This window comes from Gossypium hirsutum, chromosome A11 (assembly GCF_007990345.1).
Source record: "Gossypium hirsutum isolate 1008001.06 chromosome A11, Gossypium_hirsutum_v2.1, whole genome shotgun sequence".
NCBI lineage: Eukaryota > Viridiplantae > Streptophyta > Magnoliopsida > Malvales > Malvaceae > Gossypium > Gossypium hirsutum.
The window spans coordinates 84,183,025-84,209,012 of NC_053434.1; the positions used below are offsets into that span (position 1 = coordinate 84,183,025).

Here is a 25,988-nt window from a genome sequence, read left to right on the forward strand (position 1 = left end):
AAAAGGAGGTTCGGTTGGTGGTGATCTATGCTATCAAAAGTCTTTTTTTATCTGAATGTTATTCAATTGAGCATAAATAAATGAGGTCTAAATAATGGAAATTAAGTGGTTTAAATGTTAGTTTATAATGTCCATAAAGGATGTGAATTTATGATGTCTGGAATTTGTAATTTAAGATGTTTAAATGCTGCCATTTACAAAGCCTGTAGGCTATAATTTGGGACGGTTAAATGATGCCAATCATGATGTTGGGAGATAAAGATTGAAGGTTTTCAAAGGTCATAAATTTAGTTTGTCTAAATGAGCTTGAAATTTATTTAATACATGATATTATGAGTGTTTGTTGTCGTCCAGAGCTAGAAAAAAAATTAATTGCAAAATTGTTGATTAATGCCCTCTTTTGTGGATTCATTATTACTGTCCATCTAAGAGTAATTAAATATTGGTGCCAATTGAAATGATATGTTGTAATTGTATATACTACTGACCAATTTAAAGAGAAATTAAAAGTGCTTGGCAAGTAAAAAGTTTAATTATGTTAGCTGCATGTTTGTTGCCCGAGCCAGGCCTTGTCTATGTGAGAATTGAAGTAAATTTAATAAAACTTCCCAAAATAATGAAGGAGGACCGAATTTGAAGAGGTAGTGAAAATTGTGGAGAATTGAATATGTTTAAATTTGTTGAGTAGTTGAATTGCTATAGGCTGAAATATGGAGAAATTATTGAAGGTTAAAGGCCAATTTTGGCCACTGTCCGAATTCTATATTGCAGTATTTAATTTCCATGTTTAAAGACTTATAAACTTGTTGGAAATTTGGAGTGGTAGATGTTGTATTTTATGTTGCCGAGTGTTGAAATTTGAGGCATTTAAATGCTACAAATTATGAGGTTTGGAAGTTGGAAATTGAGGTAATTAGATGCTGCAGTTTACCATGTCTGAAAGTTGAAATTTGATGTGCTAATTATATGATACGACTATTAATGCCTTAGGTTGAAATTAAAAAAAAATGTAAAAGCTACAATTATGATGTTATGATGCAGTGATTAGACTAAATATTAATATCATAAGCTAAAATTAAAAAAGGTAGTAGCTATAATTGAGACGTTATGCTGTTGCATCTACATTATCTGAAGGGGATTAATTATTGTATATTAAACTGTCTTTACAATAAAATTGTAATATCTTAACGCTACAAGTTGAAAGGAGTTTATAGTTATAATTTATTGTGATATGGTGTCGTGATTAAAAATGTATAACTTTGGGTTTGATATTGATTATGTGTCGTTATTACATAAATTGAGTTTAATTGCATCTCCAAAGTTGGATAATTCCATGTAATTTGGTTGCACTAATATCTATACCTTAATTGAGTTTAAATTTATGTCTCAAGCTAGTAAATTTCATTTCATATGTTTGGAATTAATATATGCTATAATCGAAGCTTAGTTGTGATCCAAAATCTGGGAACTTCATATTATTCGGTTGGACTAAATAAATTATTTGGTTTAAATTTGGTTGATATTCAAGAGTTAGAGTTTTTCATGTTATTCAGTGGTGGCGAAGTACACTGTCACGACCTGAATTTCTCAAAAAGAAAGGAAAGACAAAGTCATGGACGAATGGCTCGGAATGTATGGTTTGTGTTCTAAATTTGAATTACTTCATTTGTTGCATTTATGAGTTGTATTGCAAGGTAAGATCTTAAGGAGAGCTGAAAATGATTAAAAAGGGGCTGAATTGTTTTGATATAGAATGGTTGCTTACAATGAGGACTAAATTGAATAATTGTAGAAATATTGTATATCGATATAAGTATGAAATGTGATCTATTCTGAAATTTGGGATTTTTTTACGTATATGTATTGATGGATAATAGATGAATTAATGGTATTAATTTGGAAAATTGTTTATAAAGGAGATTGAAACATGGATGAATAAAAGATATCGTAATTAAATCTAGAAATACGAATCTATTTTGTAATGATTAAATTATTTCAATTGTAATATAAGAGATGTATATGGTACAAATATAATAGATTGATCTATAAGAAGTAAATCGAATCGTATTCTTAGTTGATGTATTATGACATGTAACTTTCCATACTAAATTGTATTTATTCATGTTGTTAAGCTAGGCATACATAAATTATATTTTATTCAAATATTAGATATAGAAATTCCACTGAGTTTTACTAAGCATGTGATTTTGTTTCTCATGCACAGGTTAAGTACTTAGTGATTCGATCATTGAATCGACATCCAACAGAAAATCTCGTATTAATCGGGTTGGTGAAACTTTTGTTAATTTGGTTGGCATGTACGTGTAGAATTTTATGTTATAGTCTACTTAGTTGGAGAACTAATTCATACTTTGATATGTTTTATAAATAGGCATATATGATAGTTGTTAATGGTTTGTACCATGTATATGTTTGTTGTAGATGATGCTGTGCGAGTTTTTAAATGTGATTATAATGCTTTGGATGTGAATTAATATATATAATTTGAAAATAGTATGAATGAAATGCAACGAATAAATAGGTTAATAGTTGAGATGCTGATATATATATTAATCATGACTTAGTCTTTGGTTTAAATGTATGATTTTTTTACTTGATATTGTAATGAATGTTTTCATTTGCTCCGGCAACAAATGTGATATCCCATTCCCGGACCTGGTGGTTGGGTCAATAATTGGGGTGTTACAAGCTAAATTGAATTCAAAATTAAATAAATTAATATAAATATTTATAAGTTGCCTCCCAAAAAGCGCTTTTGTTTCCTCGCTAGCTCGACTACTTGAATGTTATTCGTTTGGTTCCTTGAGAATTAATTCTTTCACCATGTGCAATTAGAAGTTCTTGTAAAAAGGTTTCAACATTTTCCCATTGTCCTTGAAGCACTTTTTGGATTCCTCGCTCTTAATTTCGACTGCACCATGAGGAAACAATTGAGTAATAATGAATGGACCTAGCCATTTGGTTTGAAGTTTACTAGTAAAGATCCTCAATGTTGGATCATAAAACAACATTTTTTTTCTATAGAAAATTATTTACAAGACCCTTCTGATCATGAAATACTTTGGTTTTGTCTTTATAAATTCAAGCATTTTCACACGCATCATGTCAAATTTCCTCAAACTCCTGAATGTGTAATTTATGATATTCACATGTGGAATTTTTAATTATAGACACGAATTTTATTACACACTACATGAATACTAGAGACATTTTTCGTTGGACTAGGAAGGCCCATATCCTCATAAACATTGAACTTGACCACTTCACCATAGAATTCCATAATGAGTGTTTGACTCTGAACATCAATTTTCATTAGTGCAATGCTTAAAAATTGTGTCTCGAGTAGAATATCAGAGGAATGTTTCAAGTTGTCGTCTTCCATGTCGATGATGTAAACATCTGAAGAAAAAATTAGTTCATTTACATTGACGAGGACATCCTCCAACACCCCTGTCAAATATACAATTGACCTATCTACTAACTGAATGATCACCCATGTTTCTTTCAAATAACCCATTTTTAGTAATTTAAAAGTAAATAAAGGCATAACATTGATAGATGCACTTAAATCACACATGTTTTTTTATGCCAAAATTTTACCTATTTTGCAAGATATAGAAATCATACATTGGTCTTTACACTTAGGTGGGATTTTCTTTTGTGAAATCGCAGAGACATTTTCTCCTACATTGACCCTCTCGTTACTTAAGAGCTTATTCTTTCCAGTGCATAATTCTTTTAAGAATTTCACATACTGTGGAACCTGTTTGGTTGCATCAAGTAAGGCAATACTGATTTCTACTTCCGAAACATCTCCAAAATCTCTTTCTCTTCTCACTCCTTTTAAATTGGGTGAGCCTTCCAGAGAATGGGGGTGGTACCACGAACAGTTTAAACGGCGTCAACTCTATGGGAGTTGTTGGTTCAGGTTTCTATTCTTCTCGTTCAGTTTCGTGATCACGACTCGTGCCAGGTACTGGCTCCAAAATTTTTCCATCTTTTACGATCATAGCACTCATATTTTGTTGTGGCTTCAACTCAGTTTGAGATGGCAATTTCCCTTGGGACTCCAATCGATTGAACGTAAGTGCAAGCTTACTCATTTACTTACCTAGTTCTTGTAAGTGGGTTTCTGCCCTCTGTTGGAACTTTTCAGTGCTAACAACTAAACTCTCTGCTATGGTATCAAGGGATGTCTTTGGGGGTTGAAACTATTGAGGCAGGGGTGGACTTGGTTAAAAAGTTGGTTGTACCATTGATTCGATCCATAAATTAGATTTGGATGATCTGTAACATCCCTAGCTCATATCCTTTGTCGGGGTAGGGTTTCGAAGTATTATTGGAAAATTTAGAACAATTTTCAATTAATTTATGTAAATTACTATTTATTTATCGAGATCATACATATCATCCCTTATATAGACCCTCGAGGCCCAAAATGAGTGTTGGAATCAAATCGAGACTAAATCAGGAACTCAGGGAATTTTTTGCAAAATTCCAAAAATTTTCCTCGGTTCAGGGCTCACATGCCCGTGTGGTCTAGGGGCATGCCCGTGTGTCAGGCCATGTACTGTACACACCCGTGTCCCTAACCCGTGTAATTCTCTAACTTTTAAAGCATGAAGAAATTAAAGTCGCAAGGCCAAGTCACATGCCCGTGTGATGTGCTGTGTGGCAAATTTTAATTTTCGAAATTTAGCTGCAGTTTTCACACAACCGTGTAACACGCCCGTGTCCAAGGCCATGTCAACCACATGGCTGAGACACACACTCATGTCTCAGCCCGTGTACGCAATTCTAAGCATTTTGTTTCTCATTCTTAAGATGCAAAGGACACACGGCCAGACCACATGCCCATGGGACAAGCTGTGTGTCACACACGACCAATACATACGCCCGTGTGTCTGCCTGTGTGGACAAAATAAGGCCATTTCCTAGCCTCATATGTCATCCAAAACTTACCATTTTCTTGCACTAAAACTCACAAGCATATATCCACCAATTCAACATCATATTCATAAGAAATTTGACATAAGCATATATCCACCTATTCAACATCATATTCATAAGAAATTTGACATCAATCATATAGTATTATCTGATGCATCAATAGATATAAACTTACTCATGTCATAAACTCATATGCTAACACAATTTCATCAAACCAACTCACAACAAGCACTTATGTGATTACCAAAACATCACTTTAACATCACCAAACTTAGACCATCATTAGCCACTCCAACGGCTAGGTTACAAAACAACCATTACAACCATCATTGGCCAACTAAGCTTATACATGCCATTTATACCAAAATGAGATTTCTATTTATACCAAAATGGGATAGTGGATAGTGTGATGACTTCTCCGACTGACTTCTAACCTTCGCGAGCTTTAAGCACTAAAAAAAGGGAAAAATAAACGGAGTAAGGATTTTATGCTTAGTAAGTCCGTATAACGGGAAATAAACTTACCGGTCTTATTTATTAACACAAGCACACATAAATACATATTCCATCAATTTTGTGTAAGTTACGTAAACACATACACTTATTCAAACAAGTTAGTCACATAATCTCATATGAATATCAAGTAAGCATAGATGAGCTCATCACATTACAAGCTTCCATTAATTCACCTTTCCACTCTTCAAGAGTCTTTCCGTCGAACTATTGAAATCTCGATGGATATTCGAGTAATATACACATGTGCAAAAGTACCCATTGTGTACATAATGAAAAGGCACACCCTTGAGTCGTACATTTTATCGTAGGATTACCAGTCCAGGCTAAATCTTATCCGTAGCATATGCTCTAAAGAGCTTAATATGAATTACCTATCCGGGCTAAATCCAATTTATAACTGAACTCAAGAGGGCTTACATTAAATTACTCGTCCGGGCTAAATTCTATTTGCAACATATGCACTATTATTTTCAACCCATCAAAATTCAACATTCGACTGGAACTCGATAATTTGTCCATATTACACAACTTAAAACCCTTTCATTATGCATATATATCATCTCACATGTGACAACAAAATCATACAATTCAATTCAAGCATATTAACATACATTTTTAAGTTACACGAACTTACCTTGAAAATGGTTTGTTTTTGAATTTCAACTAATCTGAAACCTTTTGCTTTCGTTGATCTAGTTTCGTAGTTGGTCTTTCCAGATATTTTCAAGCTTGGTAAGTTGTCTTCCTCTCTCCTAGGGTTTCCATAGAAATTTTGGGGAAGGTGATATGAAATTAGATGAATATTTCTTTTTATTTAATTTCTATCTTTTGATTTTAGTGATTTCCAATTTAGCCTCTTTCTTTTTCTAATTTTTCCATGGATGAGTCATTAAAATATCTACTAACTACCCTTCAATGGTCTAATTACCATATAAGGATCTTAAGTTTTGAATTCCATAGCTATTTGATACCTAAAACTACTAGAATCCAACTTTCGCATTTTATGCAATTTAGTCCTTTACCTAATTAACCACACAATCGATAAAATTTTCGTATCAAAATTTTCATGTGACCTTCATATCATGATGCCAACCATAAAATAAAATAAAATTCTTTTTATTTTTAACTCGGATTTGTGGTCTCGAAACCACTGTTTCGACCTCACCAAAATTGGGTTGTTACATGGTCCCTCCATCCTACATTATAAGTATTCTAATATGGATCATAGCGCCTTTGAGGTGGCCCTGGAAAGTTCCCAAAGGTATCTACTCGTGTTGTTGTGTCCTCGTGTAAAATTGGACACAAGTCTATTAGATGATCAGGCATGGCACAAATTCAACACAACCAAGTTGGGTTTGTTTTTCCTATAATCAATTTTTTAATTACATTAGTGACCTCATCAATTTTATCTACAAAAAATGGAGTACTTAGCTCATGAACTTGTCTTGTAGTTTATGAAGTTGGTTGAAACTATTGAGAACTCACAGCCATAGCCAAAATTAATTCTCTTTCTCTTTAAGGAGTCATGTTAACAAGTGCCCTTCCACTAGCAGCATCAATCATCTTAATTTCCATAGGGAGTAACCCCTCATAGAAATATTGAAGAAATGATTGTTCAGTTAGTCCATGTTGCGGTGTAACACCTCTTACCCATATCCAACGCCGGAATAAGGTACAAGGCATTAACGAACTTATACACAAGCCTATGAGGCCTAAAACATACATTGGAAGCAGTTCGGGACTAAACCAAAAATTTTAGAAAATTTCACAACACTTAGAAAATTTTTCATGTTTTTAAGAGCCACACGCCCGTGTGGCTTGGGACACACCCTTGTGGGCAGGCCTTGTAGTCACACACGCCCATGCCCCTGACCGATGTAACTCTCTATTTATCACCCAAGAACAAATTGAAGACACACGATGAAGTCACACGCCCGTATGCTAGGTCGTGTGGTCAATTTAAAAATTATGATTTTTCATAAAATAGGTGCAGACTTCACATGCCCAGGGTACACGCCTGTGCTTGAGGCCGTGTCGTCGTACTCAATTCTGAGCATTCTGTTTTGCAACAATTAAGGTGCAGGGGACACACGGCCAAAACACATGCCCATGGGGCAAGCCGTGTGTCACACACGGCCTAGACACACGCTTGTGTGTCTACCAGTGTAGACAAAAACAAGGCTATTTACCAAGTCATTTTGTCACCCTTTTATGCACACACCTACGCAACAAAACATAACACCAATCCAAGCAATTACATTCAACCAATTCAACTACAATCAAGACATCCACACATCATTCACATGCTACCATTTACCACATACAAACATAACATACTTATCAACTTAAACCATGCAAATTTTCATATCCATGAAAACATCATCATATGCATATATATTTAAATCAATATAAGCCAAATTCAATGGCCATTTACAAAATGAATTATTTATCAATACAGGCAAACACATTAGGCCAATTCAATTATGACACATAACAAAATAACCAAGTCCCTATACATGCCATAACTCAAAATGTTGAAATCATTGGTACCCAAAATAATTAGTTGATAGTGTGAGTGGATCTCCGACAGTCCCTGATCCCCAAGCTAGAGAAAAAAGGGAGTAAGCTATATAACTTAGTAAGTTCCCACGCAAATAATAGGCATCATAAACCAACATTTAACATACAATTAAAATGATGTTGGCATAAATATTATTATGATCTTATAATCATAACTTACTCAATCATAACCTTACCCACATAACAAGCTCATCACGTATAAGTTTTTTGTACATACCTAAGTCATCTCGAATTGGATTTACACACAATTCATCTTTGACATACTCATTAAATCACCCGTTAAACCACTTGGAATACTAAAAGATACTCAGGAGTTTCGCACACACGATACCATACTAATGCCATATCTCAGATATGGTCTTACATGGGATCTCGTATCAATGCAAATAGCCCAGTTATAGTCTTACACGAAGTCTTAAACTGATGACATATCCTAGATATGGTCTTACACGAAGTCTCATATAGATGCCATATCCTAGATATGGTCTTACACATAGCTTTAGTAACCCTAATGTCATGACATTTGTATCCTATGTATTCCTAAGGTTCAACTGGGATTTCACTCTTGTCGTAACTTTGTCCAATACGTCCATGAGTCAATCACAATTCATACAATAATAAAGCATTTAAAAAATAATTAAAACAATGCATTATTTACCTAAGAACTTACCTCGGTACAAAAATAGTAGAAATGGGACCTAATCATCAAACACCTTGTGTTTCCCCCGATCTAGGTCCAAACCTTGTTTCTCTTGATCTATAATAGCAAATTTAACTCATTTATTATTCACATTACTCAAATCAGTTCAAAAATCACATTATGGAAATTTTACATTGCGTCCCTAAACTTTGACATTTTTACACTTTGGTCTCTAGGCTCGTAAATTGAAATAGATTCAATTTCTTCGATTCCCAAGCTTAGCTGAACCTCTTTTATACTTATAAAAACCCTCATTTTTCATTTAATCACACTTTTACACACATTTTATAACCCTTTTACAAATTGGTCCTTTTGACATTTTCAACAAAAATCACCTAGCAAAAGTTGTTTATCATACACCAAAGACACATTTTCTACCTTTAGACATCAAAATACACACATATCTAACATGGGTCAAACTCTAGACCTTAATCATTTCTCAAATTAATTTTAGAAATAGATAGATCAAGTGATAACAACTTAAAAAATATAAAGAGGATTAAAAACGAGGCAAGAACGGACTTACAACTGAGCTTGAAAGTTGGCCAAACCCTAGCTATGCCTTCCTTATAATTTTTGGCACAAGGGGGAGAAGATGGACAAGGTTTTTGGCTTAGCTTTTTGCGTTTTAATTTATTTAATTACTAAATAACGAAAATGCCCCTAACTTAAAACATGAAATTTCTCTTACCTCATGTCCATTTTTGTCCACTAACTTAACAAATGGTCTATTACCATCTAAGGACCTTAAATTTAAAATTTCATAACAATTAGACACCTCTAGCATGTAGAACTTAACTTTTGCACTTTTTACAAGTTAGTCCTTTTTGCTAAATTGAGTGCTCAAACGTCAAAATTTTCGAACGAAATTTTCAAAAAATCATTCCATAAAACTGTAGACTATGAAAATGTAATGAAAACAAGTTTTACTACATCGAATTCATGGTCCCAAAACCACATTTCTGACTAGGCCTAAAATCAGGCTGTTACATGCGGGCAGCTTGCACACAACTTCTTCTATCTCACCCAGTAGTCATAGAGTGATTTGATCTCCTTCTGTCATATTCCAACAATATCTCTCCTTAATTCGACTACCCGAGCTGTTGGAAAGAACCTGTAAAGAAACAAACGAGAGATATTAGACCATGTATTAACAAATCTTTGAGGTAAATAAAATAATCATTCTCTAGGAGAGTCGATTAACGAAAAAGGAAAAGCTCAAAGTTTAATTTGATCCTCAATTACTCCTTATTGTTTCATGTTTAAGCAGACCATGTGGGACTCCTTAGGATGAGTGTAGGGGTTCTCGTTTTGCAAACCACGGAAAGTAGGCAATAAATGAATTAGGCCTGACTTTAATTCAAACGGTGTTCATCTTGTCGGATAATTTATGCACACCGACTATTGCTCAATCCAATGTCACAGCTAGCTGTCAAATGGTTCGATTCGCCATTTCTTCTAGTTCACTAAGTGTATCGTCTATTGCTTCAATGTAAGACAGTGTTTCGTATTCGACATATCTTGATTACGGTTATTTTTTATGTCGAATAGCTTTTTTTCATAGTGTTCGAGCTAATTTCTCGATTTCGTAAAGTCCCCGATTTTGACCTGGTCATAAGTAAAGAAATGAAAATTTAGAATTATTTTCAGTCCCCAGCGGTGGTGCCAAATTTTGATGGGTGTCAAAACCACCTAATATAATTTCTTACACTCTAATTGAATCAGATAATATTATAGAGTAGTAGGTTCAATCCCACAGGGATTGGGATTCCTAATTTTTCTATTTATGTGACCAATTTCCTAAGTCTAGGTAGCTATCGTGCCCATGACCTGTTCGTACAGAGCTAAAAAATAAATAAGGGGGAGTTTAGTTAATAAAGAAAAATAAGTATAAAATGAAATGAAATAATAAAAAAATGATTTTACAAAAATAAAATTAAGTAATTTAAATTAAATTGGTAAATAAATGTGTGAATGCATAGCCTTAGCCTCGGTACACTCCGAACTCCAACTGATCTTTGAAAATGGATTTCATGTCTCTTAAAGATAAGTTGGTTATAGTGATCAAGGATGCCCCAACTGCCAACTCTTCCTTGTGTAGTTGTTTCTGGTACGACCTACAAACCAACCCTTATCGATTATCTAACCACATAACACGAGCTCGCGATTTAAGATCTCAGTAGCCTTGCGATCTAGAAAAGCCTAACTCAGATTACGGTCTCAACCGCGTAGGTCGTTTAAATCCAATCACTATCTCCCTTTACGAAACCCAACTAGCTTTTTCCAATTGGACACACCAATTTGTTCACAGGAACTTGAATACGGCAAATGACCGACTCGTTTTCCCAATTGTATGCCAAAACAGTCCCTCCCAACGTGCACTTTGAGCTGAAAATGAATGAACCTTAAGGGACGAATGTGACTATCCCATAGATCGGAGAGATAAAGAATACCATGTTGAAAATTTTTAGTGCGGGTTCATATCTCATGATTCTCGATATGAATTATAATCGGTCTACGACTAAATGGGTTTAGTTGAGCATGAAATTAATCATACTCGATAGGCATTTAAAAAGAATGGATTATAATGGAAAATAATAAGTGAAGAAAGGTGAAATGTCTTAAAAAGAAATTGAACCAAAAATAAGAAAAATGAATGAAATAGCAGAATGGTTTTGCCAATTTACAAGCATGTGAAAAAAAAAAGAATTTTTTTTTCCACTTAACTTCAAGTGTGTCTTTTCCAGTATTTGTACAATTTTCATATGTCAAATTTAGCATTATTCCACCTAAGATATGCCTAATAAACCAACTAAAATCTAATTTTTTTCAATTCATAGAGTTTGACAAATTCACAATATATCTTTTTAATCAACCACCGATTCTGCAATATTTCCAATTTGACCCCTTTCTTCGCTTTTTCTTCCAATTTAGTCCACTTTGCTTGATTTTTAATTTTAACACTCTAATTTCGTCCCTGACAAAATTAAAACAAGAAAGACAAGCTTAGTAGCATTCTATTCAAATTTTGACCACAAATAAGTACATTAAATATACAAATTTAGCTCACTATCAATGACACCATACAGAGTCTTATTTTCATGCATGCAACAGACTTTCTCTTTTCCAAAATTCACATGAAGGATCGAAATACTTACCCTAATGACAAATGACCCTACTTGTGGACTAAATTCTTAGCCTTAACATGGTAAAAGAATCCTCTCATTAGCCTCTATATGAAGATGAAAATGGTAACTTTAAGTAAAAGAGAAGAGATGATTTTAATTCCTGCAGAAGTTTCTTAAATAAAAATATTGGTTCTTACCACAGGGCTTCAACATGTGTCACACATTCTAAGGCTTCTTTAGCTATTGACTTACCGCTGTAGGAAACGTATACTAGAAGCCAATATCCTTTCATACTCGTGATTGGACTCACCTTTTAAACTTAACATTCCAGTTGGCACGCAATTTATACTTCATCCAGACAAGCTGGCGTGACCCATTTGGCGACATTCTTAAGACCCGAGATTCCCTTGTCATGGTTTTTAGTCTTTTCCATACATTCATACATTAGACACAGAATTGCCTTAACCCTCGAGTCTCACCATGGCCTTTTTATGCCCTATTATCGTACCAGAGCGCGAATTAGGTGAGTAAGACTACGTCAATATGTGCTTCCCCAACCTATCTGCCCAAAATCAAAACCCGCTAAGTCCGAGGTGTTGTAACCCTCCCCTTCCTAGGAATTTTTTTCCCCACTACAACAAAACAGGTTTTTAGCGGTGTTTGGATAAAAAACGCCGCTATAGATTGAGCATTAGCGGTGCTTTTTAAAAAACGCCGCTATAGGTCGACCATTAACGGCGCTTACTGCAAAACGTCACAAAAAATTAAGCACAATGCTGTCGTTTTATGTTGAGCTTTAGTGGCATTAGCGGGCTTTTTGAAAAACGCCGCTATAGATCGAGCATTAGCAGCGCTTTCTGAAAAAAGCAGCAAAAAAATTAAGCAAAACGCCTTGATCTTTAGTGACATTAGCGGTGCTTTTTGAAAAATGCCGCTATAGATCGAGCATTAGCAGCACTTTTTTTAAAAACGCCGCAAAAAACATTTTATCTGTCTATTTATTATTTAACTGGTTTATTTATAGGTAGGGTTTTAGTACTATCCATGATTTTAAGGGTTAGGCTATTAGGGTTTAAGGATTAGGGTTTTTGATAAAATGACAAAAAATTAATTTATTTTAAGGTTTAGGTAAGCAATAAGATTCTTTTTTAATTACTTTTTTCCCTTGTAATATATATATTTAGGGTTTAGAATAGGTTTTTAATCATTTAGGGTTTATGGTCTAGGATTTGGGGTTTGGGGTTTAACTTTTAGTGTTTAGGGGTAAATATGGTGAACTACTTAACTTGTGTATCTTGGATATTTTTATAATATAAATCTAAATAAGATAAATATAAATTATTATTTTTAAAAAAATATATATCAAAATGGGTTAAATCCCAAAAGCATACATGAACAATGGTTTAGTGTGCAATTGTATACATGAACTATAATTTGATCCAATTCTTGTAAATTATTTACACAATTATTGATATAACATCATTTTATATTTGTATATTGCATACATAAATATTTATATTTATTCGTATAAAAATATATTGATGTATTTATTTTTAAAAATGTGTATGATTAAATCAAAATTAAAGTTTCAACTATACATTTAAACAACAATTAGAATTCCACGTCTACAATTACACATTAAACCGAAATTTATATATAATTCTGAGATGTATCTCTATCAAAATTTATTTGTATACATATAATTAAATGCCATTTATATAAAAATCTAAACAACTAATGTGGATCATACTTAAAAGAATAATGCTTGTATTGCTGAGTCATTTTGTATTTTTTTTAATTCATCGATTCCATTTTATTTCTATTAAAGTTTCCTTTTGTATTTTGTATGTTAATTTAAAAATTATAAAAATCTTCAAGAAAAATTTAAAATTTAAAAATTTAAAATTAAAATATAAAAAGCTTAAAAATTTAATATTTAATATTTCAGTAAAAAGTTTAATATTCAAAATTTTAAAAAATCCAAAAAATGATAATTTCAGCACAAAAATTTTGAAAAAAATAGAAAAAATATGTTAAAAATAAAAAATTTAAAATTAAGTAATAATGGAATTTTTTGAGCAAAACGCAACAAAAAGTAGAGCTATAGTGGCATTTTTAGTAGAAATGCCGCAAAAGGAGAAATCAAAATCCCGCTCGCTTTTTTGGTTACCCGCTCGTTACTCCCTCTTCTTCCGATCTATGTCGCGCGCCCTAAATCCCCCAAATAAAAGTTTGTACTTATTTCTTTTTCCCTTTTACTCTCAAAATTTTTCCCCAAATTTTGAAGAGAAGGAGAACGAGGAAGAAGAAGAAGAAGAGGAGGAGGAGGAAGAAGAAAAGAGTGAAGATGAAGGGATTAAAAAGGTCAAAGGTGGTAGTAGAAAAGGGAGTTCTAGGAAATCTAGTCGAGATTCGGCTGAGAAGAAAGAGCCAGTGACGCCTAGTAGTGATAGGCCTACAAGGGAAAGGAAAGTCGTAAAAAGGTATTCAGCTCCTTCTGTTGCAAGGTCTTCCTCGTTTAAAACTCTATCAATTGAAAAGGTATGCTTTCTTTTTGGGGTTAGGGATCTGGTTTCATTCAAGTCATTTTATTTGTGTTATGATTGTTTTTTGAACTTTGATTTGCTTTTCAGGGTCATGGTAGTCAACTTAAAGATATTCCCAATGGTATGCGTCTGTTCTCTTGCTTATTTGTTTTTCCCCCTTAAGGTTCTACTGTATGTTTTCTTTGAATTTCATGGGATTGGATTGATTGTGATTCTATTTGTATTCAATTCTGGGTCCTTTGAAGTAATGTAGTCTACGTGATAAATTGAGTACTTTCTATTTGTCCTTTGAAGCAGAACAATTAGTCTCCATAAAACCTGTCAATAAAGATGTGAGTAAAGACATTTGAACTAATGCAAATTTGAGGTTAAACTGTTTGGTATGTTGAGTCTGCCTTTCAATAAAGATGTTGAGTTTGAACTAATTCAAATATTGTGAAGTTAAAGCAATTTAGTGAAGTTAATTCTATTAGTAACTGATATAAATGAATTGAAAGCGATGACCAGCTTGCTGTCTAGAGAAGTACAACAAATTTCATAAATTGATTGGGGTTTGGAAAGCACTGCCCTTGGGTTATGCAGTCTGACTTTGGTTGGTTCTGAATGAGATTTTTGTAATCTGGTTTGGCTCAATTCAGATTGCAATTTAATTAATAAAAAATATTTAATTTTTAAAAATATAAACGTTAATGTGAAAATTAATTATGGATCAAGTCTAAGATCTGAACAAGGTTTGTACTATTGGTTTGGTTGATGAACGTCGTTGGTTTGAAAATTAGAGTAGATTTCCATCTTTACTGTTCCAATTATCAGGAATATGAATTTGCAGGGTCAAAGAAAGAGATTAACCTAATTTAGTTAACGTGAAATTGTAACCCCAAATGAATCATGATTTCATGCTATTTTTATCATTCATGGTTACAAATTTACAATCATATTTAAGAGTAGAAAGAAAATGAAATTGAGAAAAAAATTGCATAGGCTGGCATTTTCAATGAACTTATAAAATAAATGTATTTTCATATTGGATTGTTGTATTTTATCAGGTTATAATTGTGTTTAAGATGTTATAAAATTTGATTTTTAATAAACTTATTACATATATTTTGAAATCATGGTTAATTTTTATGTATGTTGTGTTAATTAACCCGAGAGATTTTTACATTGGATTCCCCATGAAATGATACCAAGTTTTCTTCACCTTCTCAAATACTAATATTCTTGTTTTCTTTGTCCAAGACGTTCAAATTCAAAGGCATTCAATTTGTTAACCAAATTAGAAAAGCTACATTGACGAACTTATATGTGGTTAAAGATCTAAACTTTCAACCTATAGCTCTTTGGAAAGAAAGCAAAGGTGATTGAGGGTTATCTTGTCTTATTGTTCCATGATGTGTTTTTTATGTACTTACTATATTTTTCCATTTACGGCCTCACAATTTGAAGAGAAACATTGGTCAATTTTCAGGCTATGTTTGGGTTGAGAATGACATATAAATCTCTTACATACTTTGCAGGATATTGCATTTTCTTTATTTTTGCATAACATATAATTCTATCTACAGGTTGGTGCATTTTCTGTTTTGAAAGGACTTCTTATTGTCTTGCCAGACTGGCTTGCCAATCACATTGGAACCCTCATACCTAGAATAGAGAAGGCGCTTAATGTATGACTTTTACACTTTTGGTGTGTACAAGTAATTTAATTTAATTTTTTCATCTTTCCAAATACTTCTATTTGTAAATTTTCCAGGATAAATCTTCTACTTCAAATCTAAAGATTGAAGCACTTATATTTACGAGATTGGTATTGGCATCTCATTCTCTTTCTGTTTTTCACCCTTACATTAAGGTAAATTATGTTTTGGTTTATGTGGATGCTCAAACCTCAATGTTTTTGCGATTCTCATGAGAAAGTTCATTCACCTATTTCTTTTTCCTTTTGGAAGACATACACCAATTGTTTGAAAAAGGCTTGCATGCTTGCTTTTTGAATATAGAAGATTAGTTAATAGAAAATGTTGTCCTTTCACGCTTCCACCTCTCTTACTGGGGTATTTGGTTTCTTGTAACTAGGAGAAATATACAAAAGGTGAAACAAGGAAAGCTCTTTACTGGCATAACTAGATAATGCCGTTGTGCAACTCATAGAACTACAGTCTTTATATGCGACATGAATATATTTTTTGGTTAAATCTTTTCAATTTCTAACTTCATATGATCTTCCAGTGATGTAAACACTACTATGAATATATTTTTTGGCCATTTTTGCGTAAAACATTGTTGAAAAACTGTGTTAATCCATGAACAGTTTGATATATGCTTAAAACTGTTATAAAAAGTTTTGTTGCTACTGTAATTTCAGTTCCTTTATCTGTTATCGATAACGACCATGATGTTTTATCATTAATTTTTTTTTAATTTTGGGTGTCTTGATAAGCTTAACGTGTATACAATATTCCTGAAGTCATAATTCTTCCCCTTTTGTTTTATCTTGTATTTGGTAACCAATATTAATTTTTTCTATAATAACAAGTTGGTAAATATGTCATTCAGGATCTTTCTAGTCTTGTTTTATCTGTTGTTGATGACCGTTACTACAAAGTCACAGCTAAGGCATTAAAAGTATGTGGGGAACTTGTTCGCGTAGTGCGCCCAAATCTTGAGGTGGAACCTTTCTCTTGCAATTTGAGATTCCGTTTAACAATTTTCTTTATTGTTGGAACAAGTCTTATCCTGATATAAACCTATGTATCTATTTTGGTAATTCCATGTTTCATTTGAGTTATTAATTACAATTGTGATTGTTTGTTGCAGGGTTTTGGTTTTGATTTTAAACCTTATGTCCACCCAATCTATAATGCAATAATGTTCGGCTTGACTAACCAAGACCAAGATCAAAAGACTTCACTAAGTTATATATACAGGCATTGCAATACTTTGGCTTCATCTAAGCTTGAACCAGCCCTCTGTTGTATATTGTTTCTGCTTCTTTTTTGATCTTTTTCCTTTGATTAATGACAGGTGATGATGATTTGGCATTCTTTTCTCATCAGGATGAATTTTTTTTTAGAAATTGTAATACTTTGTAAGTGTCTGTGTGTGTGTGTTTTTTTTATGTATTAAATTACATATTGAATCAATGTTTATATATTAAATTTAAATTCATTAATTTTTATATTTAGTTTTGAAGTTTAAATTTTAATAGAAAATTTAATTTAATTAATATTTTTTATTTATCCTTAAAAGTATATAGTTTAAAGTTTAAATTTCAAAAATTAAACATAATATAATATTTAACATAGAAATAAATATTATTTAATTAGAATAAAATAATTTTTTAAAGGTTATTTTTTTTAGCGATGTTTGTGGAAAAAGCGTCGCTAAAAGTCATGTTCTTTAGCAGCGTTTGTGGGAATAATGCTTTTAAAATTCATGTTCTTTAGCGGCGTTTTTGGGAAAAGCACCGCTGAAGATCATGTTCCATAGCGGCGTTTTTTTCATAAACGCCACAAAATGTTAGCAGCGTTGTCTTTAGCAGCGTTTTCCGTTTGTAAAAGTGTCGAAAATAGTTTTAGTGGCGCTTATAAGCGCCGCTATAGGCCCAAAAAAATGCCACTAAAAACCTGTTTTGCTGTAGTGCCCCAAAATTCCTAGAACCCTAGTTACCTATGTTTGAAATGAAGCGTTCCCTCTTGAGTGGGTTTCAAAATTTCCACGCTTCCCTGTAACATATATCATTGTCTCTTTGGAGATTTCAAATTGTCTGTCTCACCTTATCTTCCCATGCATGTTTCCTCCATTTATTTCTCTTCATTTTTACTGTTCCTTTTTCTTTCCTTCCTACACAAATATTTTGAATCCCTAAAATTCTCATTGCCTACTCAGCCCACTCTGTGCTTATTTGTCTTTATCGGATCAAGGTATTTTCCATTCTTTTTTTATTTGTTTGTCATTATAATGGTTCACACTATTATTTAAGGGGGAAACTATGGCTAATCCAATCGATCCCCTACTCAGGCTAGTTTGAATCCACATCAAAATCTCAAAGTTACTTTGCCTAGGGTAGAAACCCAGTAGGTCACTTGCAGTACTACTTGTGATAAAATGACTCATTACCTATAGGCCCGAGGTATCAAAATCCTAATCATTGCTTACAACTTTCAAATACCCGACCATAGTCGTTTGGGCCGCCACTCCAAGGGTTTTATCCTACCCTTGATTCTTTTAAAGGCTGGTTTTCATTTTCCCTTTGCATCCTTTCTTTTGCACTATTTTGTATGAATATTTTATTGTATTGGGGCAATTATCCGCTATGTCTTGGTGGATTTTGGTGGCTTATTTCATCGACTATTGCATACACAAGGAACCACCGATATTTGGCAGAGATTCTATCAATTAAAGGTAACGAGACGGGGCATTTCTGCAGGTAATTCCCACTTTAACATGCACCCGGGGCATAGACAAATCATTTAAAATCACATCTCAAACCTTTATTAGTAGAAGGGGAAATATATATGCGTTGTTGTAGTGAGTTGTAATGTGTTCATGCAAGTGTACATAGTCGTTCAAGTAATAAGTAAAAATGAGTTATCATCTCCACAGGGGCTGTAAAAGCTTGATCTATTTAATTGCAAAATTATAATTAACAATTTGATGTAAAAACAAACTAAATAAATTTGGAGGGAGATGATTAAATTAATTAAATGCAATGAGTGATCCCTAATTGAATTTCTAATCTAAATGTTATTTACCTAAATGTATGAATAAGGGCTTTAGCAACACAAAAAATCAACATCAAACGGCCTAGGGTAATTATATTAATCAAATCAACTTACTTTCATCATGCTAACATGTTCGGAATTACTTCCATGGCAACTCGATCTCTTATGGGTTTGGAAACCAAATTAAGTCCTCTCGGATCTTTTACTTAGTTTATGCAAGCTGATAGGGACATTTATGTTTGCAATAGTTTAATTACATAAATCTAAAAATCATGTAAGATAATAGAGCTAACTAAAGATATTATGAACCTTAACTTATTCTGTTTTAATAACCTAAATTAAGCATTGCACTTTTCAATTATGTGTCTGCTAGCCATCATCTGGTTAGGATCGCTCAGCTAATTTGTGTGCACCCAATCCGTATGAATAAAATGCATCATGATATTAATTGAAAACATAATCGACTAAGGCACAAAACATGTTAACATGAATTAAATAAATCTCATTAAATTAATATAATCGTCCCAGCAGATAGGAATTAAAACTTCATAGTTGGTGTCAAAAACATAAAACTCAAAGCAAACATGTTTAAAATAAATAACAAAAGGAAAGAGTAAACTCTATTCAGTTCAGCAGCCTTTTGGATCTATTCTGACTGACTCAGTTCAGCAGCCTTTCAGATCTATTCTGATTGAAGTGCTCAATTTTACTCAGTTTAGCAACATTTCAGATCTATTCTGACTAAAGTGCTCATCTTTCCTGATTGAAGCTTCTTCTGCTAAGGGTTTAAAAGGTAGCCAGCTTGCTTTTGGCAAAGCTTTTAAGGCTAAAGATGGAAGAGGGGATAGATGACTATGCAAAGGGAAAAGGGAAAAGGAATCAAGAGAAAACTACTGAAAGTGAAACAGGAATGTTGAGTGATGAGGGATGATGGAAAAATGAGGAATGACAAGGTATTTATAGGTGAAGGTAAGGGTTTGCGTTTACTAAAAATAGGTTTAAATTTTTTTCCTTCCCTCTCTCATGTGGCCAGCCATGCTTCAAGGAAAAGCGATGACCAAGTCTTCTTAATTTGAATTCGAATTTCAAGCTAAATATAGCTATAGAGTGGATGGTTTCAACAAGGAAGTTGTTGGGCTAAATTTTGATTATTTTCCAATTGCAGAGACCTTTAATTAAATATCCAAAATGCATTTTAGGCAGCCATCTTCTATTGCCGAAATTGGGCTTTTAATTCCCCTTGTTGGACAGTTTTTCAGTCCAATAACTTAGTAGACATGTACATCATTTATCACCTTCTTTACTAGGTCAAGTAATCAACCCCATGCCCAAAATTACATGGTCTTGCCGTCCACATGGATAATTTGTGCATGGCCATCTTTTATTTATTTAAATCATGTCTCCAATAGCCTATCTTCATAGTGAAAAATACATACATTAATAAATTAACTTGAATTAATATAAAATATGCATGAAATTCATGTAATTAAGCATAATTTCATGTGCTTTCTAAATTCATGTCTACAATTACTAATTAAGTAAAATTCACTTATTTCAATAATAATTACTCAATATAAACACAATTATTAAGTACAAATGTGGTAAAAATATATAGAAAAACCCTATATAATTTTGAGTCTACAGTTGTCAGTAATTTTGAGTCTGATTTTGGCTTTCTAATGACGAGTTAGCTAAGATTTTACTAGGGCACCGAAAAGAAACGCCTTTCTATTTTTCTACCATTTTTGTGGCTTATTACCCCGAAACTGGAACATCATCACCAAATGTTGTTTCTAATTTTACTTATTCTTCTTCCCTTCGGGCTAACTCTCCCATTTATTGTGTAGGACCTACCTCTTTTCCCAGTTCCCAAGAAATGGACGTCTCTTCCATTCTTAAGAAAGCTCAAGACTCCAAGAAGACTAGCATCACATTTCCCAATAAGTTAACAACACAAAAGGCGAAGAAAAGGGTCAAGATGGAGGGGAGCCTTAGGATTCTAAAAGCAACGAGTGTCCCCCTCTTGTTAAGCATAAATTCAGTAGGGTGCCTTCGTCCTCTACTGTCCCTACCCCATAAATTTTTGTTCTTCCAGAAACCCTTTTGGTCCCGGGGAAGTATACTCAATGCCCCGTCTCTCATATCCTTTTGAATCATTCTCGATCACAAGATCCCGCGAAGGTGACTCCCACAGTTCAACCAACAACATCCTCGCCTCATACTCTCATTACAACGATTGTTGGGTTGCATAGAACTTTTCCTTGGCACACCATTTACAATCTATGACGACCCCTACTCCACTCAATATTATTTCTAAACAATAGATAAGTATGTTACCTCCACAAATAAGGAAAGCCTTTTCTTCATATCTTGCCTCAGTCTCTAACAAAGACCCTTACGCTGTCATGGCTCAAGCTTCCAAGATCACCTCTATCGAACATAGCTTTGGGGTGGGGCTTATTGAAGAGCCAACTAGTGCTACAAGAACAAGCTTTATGACTTGGAAAAGATGGTGAAAGATGGCAAGGATTATTGACCAAACTACGGCAGAGGAACCAAGAGGATAATGCCAAGGCTGGAAAAATAGATGCATAGCTCTCGGTTATGGCTGAGAAACTCAAGGAGGCTTAAGCTGAAATTATAATATTTCACTTTCAGTAGTGTCAGAAATAGTAGTTTTGAGACCACAATTCTGATATGTGAGGTCGTGTTTGTTATTTAATTAATATTTGTGGAGTTATATTAGAGTCATATTAAATTTTTGGAAAAAAAAAATTAACATTTAGTTAGTTAATTAAAAAAATGGACTAGATTGTAAAAGGCACAAAAGTTAGTAATTATTGAATTGAATTGATTTAATAGCTTAGTTATTAAAAAAAAGAGGACTTATGATGTGACTAGTCCATTAGAGATGTAAATGGACGGTTAGCGGCCTTTTTAAAATGAAATTGTAAGATTATGATTGAGGGCAAATTGGTAATTTAATAAATGAAAATTTAAGTAAAATAATAAAACAACTTGAATCATCATCTTCCACAAGTGGTTAGCCTAAATTGAAAAGGGATAAACATCATTTAATGAAGCTTAGGGTTTGGCCAAGCATTTGATGTATGCATGTGAGTAATTTTTATACCGTCTCTTGTACTTTTTATATTTTTGTGATCATTACATTTAGGTCCAGATAACCCGTACCTCCGTTTTTAAAACTATCAAATATTTTAAATGTTACCATTGATGAGTTCTTGATGTTCATAATGTTAAATAATAGATTTGAGTTATTAGTTGTTGATTATGAGTATTTTATAAAGTGGTTTTTGTTAATTTTTTAGTAAAGGGTTAAATTGGTTAAATGTTAGAATTGATAGGGAATTTTTGTGAATTTAGAATGAATGTAGGCTGAATATGGTGGGGTGAAAATTTGGCTAGCAAGTTATGTTATATAGTTTTGTTAATTTTGGTATTTTGAGGATAGGGACAAAATTGTGAAGGATGTAAAAATTTAGGGAAACTCTGTAGTTAATAAAAATGTAACACCTCTAACCCGTATTCATCACCGGAATAGGGTTACGGAGCATTACCGTACAAAATGAACATTATACATACAATTTAATCATTAACATAAACATGACATAATCCATTCATTCACATACATATCGTCCCTTAATCGAGTCCTCGAGGCCCTAAAAATTACTTTGGAAACAATCCGGGACTAAATTGAAAACATTTGGAAAGTTTAAGAAAAAGTTAGAAAATTTGAACTACAAGGGTCACACGGCCATGAGGTTCACACGGTTGAAACATACGCCCGTGTCTCAGGTCATGTAACAATCAAAATAGGGACACATGGCCATGTCCCAGCCTGTTTCCTCACCGTGTAACTCTCTGAGCTGGGTCACACGGCCAAGCCAGACGCTCATGTGCCAGGCAGTGTAACTCTTAAAATAGCCACACACGCCCGTGTTCCAGGCAGTGTGCTAGGCGGTGTAACAGCCTGACTTGTATGCATTAAAACCTATAGAGGACACACGGCCGTGTGTCACACACGGCTAAGCCACACGCCCGTGCCTCAAGCCGTGTGGACATGAAATTTGCCAAATTCAAGCCATTTCTAACACCAACTCATGCAACCACCTAAAAGCATTTTGCGCCAATGATCAAAGCATCATAATATGACCAAAACCAACATGAAATGACTAATTCAATAGTCCAAAACCATTCAACCAATATGACATGTAAGGCACCTCAAAAGTAAACATACAAACTTACCTAAACATATATATACTTGACCACATTTCATTTATGCACATCAAGTTCACTACCTTTTCAATGTTGGAACACCGGTGCCTCCAAGGCGCAGCGAAAAACCAAGGATCCATGTGTAAGGAACGAATCGGGGTGATAAAAAGGTTTCAAAATTACCGAAACTTCAATCTGAGTAGACAGCGAAGCCTAGACAACAGGAATGCTGAACCACTATCGAACCAAGCCGCAACCTTTTCCGATGTCAGCCTCTACGTAGTCGACCCGATTGACAATGAACGGTAGAAATCCCAGAAAACTATTTTCAGAGAGTATTTTGCTAAACGGCTGCTAGACCACATTGCATATTTTCGGGCTAGTTTTTATATATCCTTTTTAGGGTTTTTACCCTTTCTATATATAACTCCCTCTTAATTGGTATATATTTATAACGAATTTTATTTCATTAATCTGAACATAATAATTATCATTCAAATAAATATAATAATGTTTAACCGAAAAATTATAATTACATTAATTATAATAAAGATTTTGGTAAACTATATTTATTTAAACTTATATACGAACTAAATTCATATATCAATAAAATTATGTTCTCATTATGTGTACAACATCCTTGTACATATAGTATGTTCAACAATTTGATTGCCCAATTAAATTAATTCTATAATTAATTTAATTCATGTGACAACCGAGCAATATACCAACTACGTTTTACCTCGTTCATTTCAACCATAGGGTGTGACCCTATAGGTTCTTGTACCGTTAGCAGTAATATTAGAACGATTCTAATGTTACAAACAATGAGTGGCATCTAGCAATGCATCAATGCTACCTAAGTTACAAGAAGTCATGATTCGACATAACTTTTTGTGATTAACCTTTCATGCATTAATCCTTAAGTCCTATATCTTTGGAATGGACACAAGTCATGCAATAGTCACACTTGCATAGTCCATCCCATGTTTCTTGATACCTTGAGTAGACTATGATACACAAATAAGTATGACCTCTCATATCAACTTATTTGAGCATGGCCATGCATTTCTAGCCTCACTCAATCAAGTGGCCTAAGATATTACTCCCATTATGTAGGAGGGACTTATCCTATATTGATCAACTATATCTCTCAACATAGATTGTGGTATATCCAACATCAGTCTTTATAAAACAACCAGTTGCGGTGTTTGTTTGACTGTATCAAAATATACAACTCACGATGTTGGGATAAAGATGATCTGAAGTATGAGGATCATATATATATTAATCACTATGAGTAATGTTGTGACAATTACATAATAATCCAAGAAACATACTCATAGCGGGTCAGTCCAATATGTTGTTCTCTAACACACATATTCATGCATTGATTCTAACACTCCATATCAATGACAACTCTTTATCATCAATCAACTACATGTTAGTCTTAATGCATTATTATTGTCCTAGCCAACAATAATACTTGACTAAGGATCTTTTAAGAATAACCATATTATTCTCAGGACATTATTATAAAACAGTTTATTTATGCACACAGAAAAGAAACTGAAATAATAATGGCAACGCCTTATATTAATAAACATATAAACCAAGTATGTTATTACAACCATCTCGTGATTGATCTTTGGGCATACTCTTACATTCAAAACATGCTCTACCTTGACCATATTGAGATTAATCCATCACATACCATATTGGCCATTGAAACATGCATCAAACCATTTCCACATTAACACTTACTAAGAAGGCATCAAAAGTACCAAGATGACACAAACCAACCAACATCACATGGTGCCAAAATAACTTATACATGCCAAAATCATCAACCAACATTCAACTAACATTAAACACAAGTCCACCTATACATGCCATTATAACCTTAGCCAAAAAATAAAAAACTACTAATATAATCGCTGGATAGTGTGATAGATTTTCGACGAGCTTCCAAACTAATCGAGTTTCTGATTATCTAAAAGACATAGGAAAGAAAACTACATAAGCACATAATTCTTAGTAAGTTCGTAAAACATGAACATAACTTACCATTTCAAAACATAACATTAAAATTAAGCACAACATAATCCAACAACAAGCTTGGCACGAGCCTAAGCACCACCAACAATACATGTTCGTTCATTCAAACATAATTCACTTGAATTAACATAAGGTAAGCTATTATACATGAACATACTTCATTGAATTCATCATTTTCATTAACATAAGCATACTTCCATTGAAGCTTCCCATTTTAATCCTTTTCCTAATGACATTATATAGTTCATTTGAACACTTACCGTTCTTTTCCTTTTTATGCCCGTTGAACCATTTAGAATATCATCAGATACTTAAAAAAGCTCACACGAAGTGTGCTAAACATATAACCGTAACCTTTCTTTTACATCGTTGCTCACACGAGCTGTGAAATAGGCCTGCTCATACAAGCTGTGGGTCGGAATGTAAGTTGCACGATGCTACTCACATGAGCTGTAGAGTATCTGCAACAAATGCAGGACCTCAACCTTTGGGAGGACATTCAAGACCAACACCCGAAATATGAAAACCC

At 33.5% G+C, this 25,988-nt stretch overlaps 1 protein-coding gene across 3 annotated transcripts; it reads left to right on the forward strand.

Annotated features, from left to right (window-relative positions):
* The first annotated feature begins 13,992 nt into the window (after positions 1-13,992).
* LOC107946347 (cullin-associated NEDD8-dissociated protein 1) lies at positions 13,993-17,582 on the forward strand. Of its 3 annotated transcripts, none has more exons than XM_041082263.1 (6): positions 13,993-14,436; positions 14,529-14,562; positions 16,007-16,108; positions 16,195-16,293; positions 16,998-17,108; positions 17,259-17,582. In XM_041082263.1, the coding sequence occupies exons 2-6, from the start codon at positions 14,533-14,535 to the stop codon at positions 17,439-17,441; spliced, it is 525 nt and encodes a 174-aa protein (XP_040938197.1). In that variant the 5' UTR covers positions 13,993-14,436; positions 14,529-14,532; the 3' UTR covers positions 17,442-17,582. The 3 variants fall into 3 exon arrangements, with proteins under 3 accessions (XP_040938197.1, XP_040938196.1, XP_040938198.1); XM_041082264.1 differs by having other exon boundaries at positions 14,011-14,436; positions 16,195-16,248; XM_041082262.1 differs by lacking the exons at positions 16,195-16,293; positions 16,998-17,108; positions 17,259-17,582 and having other exon boundaries at positions 14,008-14,436; positions 16,007-16,109.
* The last annotated feature ends 8,406 nt before the right edge of the window (positions 17,583-25,988 follow it).